Consider the following 8,542-nt stretch of genomic DNA (forward strand, 5'->3'; position numbering starts at 1 on the left):
TTAAAGGGGAGAGGGAGAGGGTGCTGACTGAATACTAACGCTGCTTAAATTAAAAATGCTTCCTTGCTGTCGCAGCCATTTCAAAGCAAAATTGAGTAATTCATGCAAACAAGGTCACCCATCCGCAGTGGAAAGCGCTTTGGTTCACTTCACCGTGTCTGTTACAAAAATAGCTGAGGTGAGACAAAAAGAGACCTTTCGACAGCCTCTCAGGTGTACCTGCTACCATCTAAAGAGGCCAGAGTCCCAAAGACTGTTGACCACAAGCCTCTGCGGAGCGCAAGCATTACACCTGGTTCACCCAGGTGTAACTCCGCTCTGCTCTGGCCTCCCCAGACCACTTGCTGTTCAGGAGCAGCACCTTTTTCGGTCTCTGTGCCCAGGAAAGTCAGCAGACACTGGAACTCATTGTGAGAGAAGGTTTTAGAGGCTCCTTTTTGTGTATGTGCAAGTTTTGGAAGAAAACTTTGCAAGTCATGCTCTCTTGGAATTCTCCACCTGCCTCCCTTATACTTCCTCACTCTCTTTGAAAGCAGAGATTGTGCCATTTCTTTTTATCCTGCCATTATTCTAATTATTTCCTGGTTCCCAGTCCCTCCAAGAGATGCTATGTGTAATACATGTGTGTTGAGTGTGGCAGTAGAAATGTGTCAAATGCATGTTGACGGTTTGGGGAATTCTGTGGCCATCAGGTCAAGGTCGGGGGCACAATGAACAATGAGTGTCTTTAGTCAAATTCTAGCAGTTTCCAAGGATAGAAGCCTGCTTAAACTGTGTTTATGAATCCTGCTTAAACATTTATGAATGTTGGTGTTTATGAGATAAAGGCTGGCAATTCCTGCTCAACTTTGCCTGCAGAATCCCATCAGTGCTGGGTGAGGAGCTGCCTGCCTGTGGCCAGCACTACTGGGAAACCACTGTCACAGACTGCCCAGCCTACCGACTGGGTGTCTGCTCCAGCTCGGCGGTGCAGGCCGGTGCCCTGGGACGAGGAGAGACCGCGTGGTACATGCACTGCTCTGAGCCGCAGAGGTAAGCCGGAGCCTGCCCCTCCCCCCTTAATCAAAGTGTCATGAGTTGATGTCTAGGCAGAGGGCTCTGAGGGACCTAAGAAATAACCTACCTCTCACTTCCCTGCCCAAGTTCTGAGTCAGCTGAGAAAGAAAACAAAAGACTCAACTATTTGGAGATTCAACTACTACTCTGATTACTGAGGAAGCCGGTTTTAGAGAATGTGGTTCATATGTGAAAGCAAGAATGTTTCTTATATCGCACCCTATTAATAGACAGACTTGTACCCACACAGAGCCTTGGCCAGGCCAGCTTCCCATCCTGCGGGGCAGAGTAGGTTCCTGGAGAAGGATGTGCATCTCCTCAGGAAACTCGTCAGGAAGAGTTAGGGAAACACATGCATGGCCAGTTTTTCCTTCAGAGCTCACCCCAGGGTGGGGAGAGACCACAAGGGTAAGGCCGAAAGGGCTCCCTCCACAGAGGAGTCAACAGGACTGAGGAAGAAGTAGGTCCCCAGTACCACCCCCCTACCCCACCGCCGTTGGTCTATATTAAGGGTTGGCAAACTATAGCCCAACAGGCCAAATATGGCCCGCTGCCTTTTTTGTAAATGCAGTTTTATTGGAACACGGTCAAGCTCATTTGTTTACATATTGCCTATGGCTGCCTTTGTGCTACAATGGCAGAGTTGACTAGTTGTAATAGAGATTGAATGGCCCCAAAGCCTAAGATATTTACTATCTGGCCCTTTACAGACAAAGTTGACTAACCTCTGGTCTATATTATTAGTGTTACCGACCTGGGTTCTTGGACTCTTTAATCAATAGAAGTTGATAAGAGGCCAGACGAGGAATGCAAGCAAGGCTTTACTGGGACTCGTGCTGCAGCAGGAGAGAGCGAAAACAAGTAAAGGGTACCCACGCTCGCTCCCTGAGGGGGAGTGAGCTGGTCCGTTATATGGGCTGAGGGTAGGGGAGGATTGCTGGGTCAGGTGGGAGGGGTGACTTAGGTGGTCCGCCCACCCCCTTGGCGGTGCCATGGGCACAGATCATGAGCAGTACCCTGCTTTTGCTCCCAGCACCTCAGAAGTGGGAGTTGGGTTTTGGCCTTTTTGTATCTTGTTGTTCATAATTTGCCCCAACTGGACATGCATGCAGTTATTTTTAGTCCTTTATAGTTTCTTTGTATTTTGTTGCTCAAGAAGACATTTGCCCAGGTGCAAGTGCTGCAGTAAAGGGTCCCAGGTCCCAGCCTGTCTCATTAGTATTGTTTAATTGCTTGACGTGAAAAAGCTGTTAACCTGTGTTAGATAAGGCGAGCATGTTATGAACTGAATATGCGCACAAGATAGTCTAATAAAAGAGCATGAGACTGGAGCCAGGAACCTGATTTTAGTCCTGGCTCCTTTCTCTACTAGCCTCCTATTGACTACTCACCAGAAGTTGGTTAATCTAATGAGCATATCTGATGTGCCTCATCTGTCTTGTCAGGGGACAGTGATGCCTGGTCTGCTACATTTTGGGGTTGTGAGCATCACATGAAGTCAGGTACAAGGAAGAACTTAGAAATCGTAAAGAATCAAATGTGAGGAATTATTCAAATGTAATGCTTAAAAAGGAAGCAGTGCTCGCAAGTTCCCAGAAAAAGGCCCACAGATTGGGATTTTGCATATTTCTGGCTGCACATCTCTCCCTGCATCCTACTTGACAGAGTTTGATTCTCTGACATGGTTCATAAGGACACCGTCTCCAAGAGCTATTTAAAGTCACATTCCATCAAGGCAGAGCCGTGATGATTAATTGATATTCAGCCTCCTCCTAGAGCTGAAAAACCATTCAAACCCAGAGTTTATAATCGGTAGATTTAGAGCTGGAACTAGGTATTGATTTCATGAAAATTTCCTTAGACACTTGAACCCTTAAGAACCCAAACCAAAGACGAGAGTCCAATACAAAGTTCTAGACTCTAGAAAACAGAACTGTTCATTTCATTCAGCAGGTTCAACAACTTTGGTCTTTGGCTCTTGTGGGCCTAGGGTAGGTTCTGTAGATTCTGGGAGGAGGAGTGTGCCGTGTGTGGTCACCGCACAGAGAGGTCACGTCTTAAATGCCTCATTTCGTGTTCCAAATTAGAGCACCCTGGCCTTCAGGTTACTGAGAGTACTGCTATAGCAGACCCTCCTGTGTTTTTCCATTTTTCTCGCTTCATGACTTAAACCAAGCGGTATTACTCTTGATTCTACTTGCATCAGGCTTTAAGATGTCACAACTGGATAGGAGAAATGAAGAGAGTCTAAGGAGAAAGAATCAACGGTATTTCATCCTGTCTGTTCCTAACTTACTTCTCTAGTTCAAGGCTTTGTTTCCTTTACTAGTTTCATCCACAGCCAACATGCCTGTGCTCTTCTTCCAGTCTCCACCCACTCCAAGCCATTCTATGTGTCACAACTGGCAAATATTTCTCAAACATCATTTGCATCACATCCTTTCCTTTTCTGCTCAAAAATCTACAACCATCTACAGTGGTGTCGACACTCAGGTGGGACCACAGTGAAGGGGGGAGCCAGGAAGAATGTGACCAGGCTGGAGTATGAGGAGTCCTGAGGGGAGTAGCCACCAGGGTGGAGAGGAGTCTGGGCTCTTTCTGGGCCATCAGTGAGATTCACAGCGGTGGTCCACCCAGGTGGGAAACCTCGCACAGGTAGTTCCAGGGTCACGCAGATGTCAAGAATCAGGCTTCTGGATGACCTTTGTTTGAACAGGGACCAGCAGTCCAAAGGATAGGGAGGGAGTCAGGCTGCGGCAGATAGATAGTCTTGGTTTCAGGCCAGAGTGCATGTTGGAGGAGGAAGTGATGTGCTCAGTAGAAAATGGAGGCAGAAACAAGACAGGGTGAATTCCAGGCCCTGTAGAACTGGTGGGTCCAAGGCTTCAGGGAATGTCTTTCCCTCCTTGACCTCCATGGTAGCGATTAGCTCAGGGACTGACCAGGGCTGGGCCTGTGGGCACCGGGGACCTTCCAAGCAGGGTAGGGAAATGGCTTATATGGGCATTCAGAACCCTCTAGACCAGTGCTGTGCAATCAGACATTCTGCAAAAATAGAAAAATGGTATCATATGTGGCTCTTGAGCACTTGAAATGTGGTTAATAGGACTGACAAACTGAATTTTGAATTTTACTTAATTTTAATTAATTTTAATTTAAGTGGCCACATGTGCCTGGTGACTACTATATTGGACAGGGAAGGTCTAGAGCCTGGCCTCTGACTTACCTACCCAGGTAATATCCTCAAAGTCATTCACATGTCCCCTCCTAACCCGTCAATCAGATGGTGATGTTCTCCATGACATAAAGGTTTATTCTGCCACCTCATCACTGCTTCTGCTGCCCCGACGGCTTAGATCGCCTTCTCCCTTTTTTCCCCATCCAGTCCTGACCATTCTTCTTTGGCTGAATGTGAGCCCATCTGCTCCCCAAGCCCCTTTTGTAAGAGCCCCAGCCTGTTCTCCATCTGTTCTCCAAGGATGAAGTTAGGCAGCCCAACAACAGCCCACTGCTGTTCTCCATCATTGCCACCTGCAGCCTCTGTGTGCTTTACAGGTTCTAAAACTTCATAATGTTCTGCCATATTTCACATTAGCAAGGCACTGAAGAGGTCCTTTATCATTGTGGAAGTCTCGCTTACCTTCCATCCCCGTGAACCTCTGCCCTTTCACATGAGCTTCATTCAGCGAGGAAGTTGCTAACTTGCCATTTCCTAAATATATTCCTGCACTCAAGCTTCTGGGCCTTTAAGAGAGATGTCACAGGTCTTCAAGGTCCTTGTCCTTCTCAGCCACACCAGAGTCACCCAGTTTCTCCGGCCCCAGTCTGACCAGTGTCACTCCCACCCTCAGACCTATCATATCCACAGATCTGTCCCTCATCTCTTTTCTTCTCTTCCATCTCTCATTTATTCTCTTCTCCTGCTTTCAGGGCTCCACCCTCTGTTTCTAAAATTACCAGGAGAAAACTCCCACCTTGTGTTATTTTTTTGCATAGAGCAATTTAACTTCTTCTGTTCAGCAATTTCTCCTTGCCAGCCTGGCCTTGAACCTTTCCTTTCACAACTAAACCAGGTCCATTAAATGTGTAAGGAAACACTTTACCAATCTGTGCTCTAAGCTGGAGTCTCAGCCCCAGCCCATGTTTAAGTCATCAACAATTTTCGTTCCTGCTCCGCAGAGTATGGGTTCCCTGGGGGCAAGGACAGTATGCTATGGTCTGCATATCCCCCAGAGGTGCAGAGGTCTAGCAAAGTACAGGACACACAGATATGCCCAGTGACTACATGTTGAACTGAATTTGTTTGAATTGAAGAAAGAAATCAAAGGCAACCCCCCCTTGGCTGTAAGGGTGCAGAAAACACTGAGAAGATGAAAAGGAAAGTTGATTTGGGGCAGTGGGAGTGTACAAAAGATGAAGTTGGGCAAAAATAATGAAATATTTCTTAAACTTCATAAAGGTCCTTATGTAAGTTACTTACAAAATTTTTAAATGGTAAAATTAATACACTTTATGGAAGGCAAGCCTGCGGTACTTTTTAAAGTACATAGCAGCCTCAAAGGAGTTTTATTCAAAAGAATGACATACCATGAATGCGGTAGTTAAAACACGTGGGCAGCTGGGAAAGAATTAAAATGTTGAGAAAAATCACAAGGGAGGCATATGTTGGTTATTCTGGGACTGCCTCCTAATGTAGAAGGAGCAAAATTATTAAAAATACGCGTCTGTTGGGAAGAGCTATGCATTTTAGCATCTAGGAGGGATCTGGTTAAAGTATTTGGGACCACGTTATTGCAACTCATTGTGAATTGAGGTGAACAACTGCAAAATCGGTTTTCTCCAAGTGATTTTCTTTATCATGGTCCTTCAAGATTTCCATAGTTTTCAATTCCCATTCCATTCCATTTCAGATACACATTTTTCTACAGTGGCATTGTGAGCGATGTCCACGTGACGGAGCGTCCCGCCAGAGTGGGCATCCTACTGGACTACACCACCCAAAGGCTCCTGTTTATAAACTCTGAGACTGGACAGTTGCTCTTCATCATCAGGCACAGGTTTAATGAGGGCGTCCACCCTGCCTTTGCTCTGGAGAAACCCGGAAAATGCACTTTGCACCTGGGAATAGAGCCCCCAGATTCTGCAAGGCACAAGTGATCGTTGGCTTTTAGAGTTTGCAAGAACAAAATTCAAATGTGGGGGCTCCGTGGTTCTTTCCTGTGGGTGCTAGACATTATTCAAAACGTCTTCTGCACATTAGCGCTAGTAATAGCTCCATGCACCGTGGTCGGCACGCGAGCAAAACCACCAAGAAAACTGTGACTTTCCAGAGCGTCACGTGAGTAAAGAGGATGGAAAAAGCAACCTCCGCCTTTTGGTTTATATACGTTTGAGTTTTTCCCTAAGTTAAAAGGATTTATACCTGACTTGGGAATCAAAATAGTGAAATGGACTCCCACCTGTTTCCCTGGTAGAAGAAATCCTCAGATAGACAGGTCTGAGTGAAGGGAAGGCTCTGCCGGTGATACATCTTCTCCGACAAGAAACGCTGGCCTTTTCCACAAGAAAAATGTCACCTCACCTCACTAAAGGATGCGGAGTCCCAATCAGCAGAGAAAGTGTTTTAACCATTCAAAGCTGATAACGAACTCTTTTGTAATCATTATATACGGTAGAACACGAGTCTCTTTTCCCTGAAATTTTAAATGTAGAAAAGTGCTAGATATTAGAAATTTCCATTTTGTTAAATAAATGGTTAGAGTCTATAAAACAAAACATGTTATGTGAACTTACTGCATGTGACTTGTGAGTCTGGCATCTCTGGACGGGACAAACTGCGAATAAAGAGCCATCACGCTGCAGTGGGTTGTGCTACCGCTCATTTTCATGTGAGAATTTTACACATGTATGTTTTAAAATCGAAACATTTTCAGCCTATAGTTACAGACAACTACCAGAAACTGAGAATCTCTTTTTGCTAAAAATAAAATGGTGGGTCATTTTTAGATATTGTATTGAAATCTCTCAAAATCTTCCTAAAATATGTGTGCAGAGTTGATAAATCTAGAATGCCATGTTGAGATGATTGCTCTTGTTCTCCATAATATAAATACTTTGATCATACTTACAGATTTTTTTTTTTATAAGAGGCTCTTTTTTTTTTTTTTTTAATTTATTTATTTATTTATTTATGGCTGTGTTGGGTCTTTGTTTCTGTGCGCGGGCTTTCTCTAGTTGTGGCAAGCGGGGGCCACTCTTCATCGCGGTGCACGGGCCTCTCACTATCGCGGCCTCACTTGTTGCAGAGCACAGGCTCCAGACGCGCAAGCTCAGTAGTTGTGGCTCACGGGCCCAGTTGCTCCGCGGCATGTGGGATCTTCCCAGACCAGGGCTCGAACCCGCGTCCCCTGCATTGGCAGGCAGATTCTCAGCCACTGCGCCACCAGGGAAGCCCCAGATTTTTTTTTAACATTACCAATTCAGTTTTCTTACGTCGAGAGACAGTGTCCTACTTTTGGCATATATCCTGAAATCCATTGTTTAATAGCTAGCGTACCCAAACTGGATCTGTAACTGCATTAACAGAGCGCCTTCAAAGCCTTCATCATCCTGCTTTGAAATTGGAGCAGCTGCTGGGAAGAAGGGTACTTAGTGAAACAGGAGGAATAACTTGTTGCTTTATGGGAAACACTATCTTCAGTTTTTTCAAGGCTTAAAAGTGTTAATGAGGTTCTGACTGATCAGCAACCCACGGTCATTATTACTTTTTTTGCTGGGAATGTAGTGTAATTCAAAACAGTAACAACAGTGGCAGCAACCACATGGAATTTAGAATTTGACTCAGTTGGCGTTCCTCCAAAAGTAGATCTCGAGGTAAAGATTTAGCGTGGGTTCTTTACACAGGAGGTGTCCGAGGAAGCACGTGTGAGGAAGTGGGGAAAGCGAGACAGGAAGGGGCAAGAGCGGATGAAGGACATGTTTTATGGGTGGGTTATTACACTGTGAACACCTGGGGCTCGCTCATGCTGGGGGCACCCCCAGAAACCACTCAGAACATGCCAGAGGCTGAAATGTAAGTGCTCCTCTCCAACCCCAGTTGGTTGAGCATTGCCCCAGGGGACCCTAGGAGACATTAAATTCCCTTTCCCTGCCTTTCCAGGTTGTGTTCCTTGCAAGCTCCTGTGGTCACAAGAAAACCCTCCAAGGGCACAAGAAACATAGGTGCCTGACACAGTTGACAGTGGGCTGACAACCCTCTAATACAGCTGCTGGTGCACTCAGGTGAGCTGGGGCGAATGGGACAGGACACCAGCAGCGCCCACCATCAAGTTGGAAGCAGCTCTGGTTATCGAGGAGGAAGCCGTGTAGTAATGGGAAGAACTAGGTTCAAATCGTGATTCAGCCCTTATAGGTCAGCACGTTACGCAACTCAGATGCTTTAGTGATGTCTTTTTCTCAGGATAATTGTAAACATGAGATTAAAGAA

General features: G+C 45.8%; 1 protein-coding gene across 1 annotated transcript in view; it reads left to right on the top strand.

The window, feature by feature from the left end:
* The window catches only part of CMYA5 (cardiomyopathy associated 5), a 121,461-nt gene extending 113,168 nt beyond the window's left edge, over positions 1-8,293 (top strand). The window contains exons 11-13 of the mRNA XM_068535565.1: positions 859-1,032; positions 5,967-6,944; positions 8,216-8,293. Of these exons, the coding sequence (XP_068391666.1) occupies positions 859-1,032; positions 5,967-6,213 (421 nt within the window). The 3' untranslated portion in view covers positions 6,214-6,944; positions 8,216-8,293. The remainder of the gene's footprint in view (positions 1-858; positions 1,033-5,966; positions 6,945-8,215) is intronic.
* The last annotated feature ends 249 nt before the right edge of the window (positions 8,294-8,542 follow it).

This window comes from Eschrichtius robustus, chromosome 2, assembly GCF_028021215.1.
Source record: "Eschrichtius robustus isolate mEscRob2 chromosome 2, mEscRob2.pri, whole genome shotgun sequence".
Taxonomy (NCBI): Eukaryota; Metazoa; Chordata; class Mammalia; order Artiodactyla; family Eschrichtiidae; genus Eschrichtius; species Eschrichtius robustus.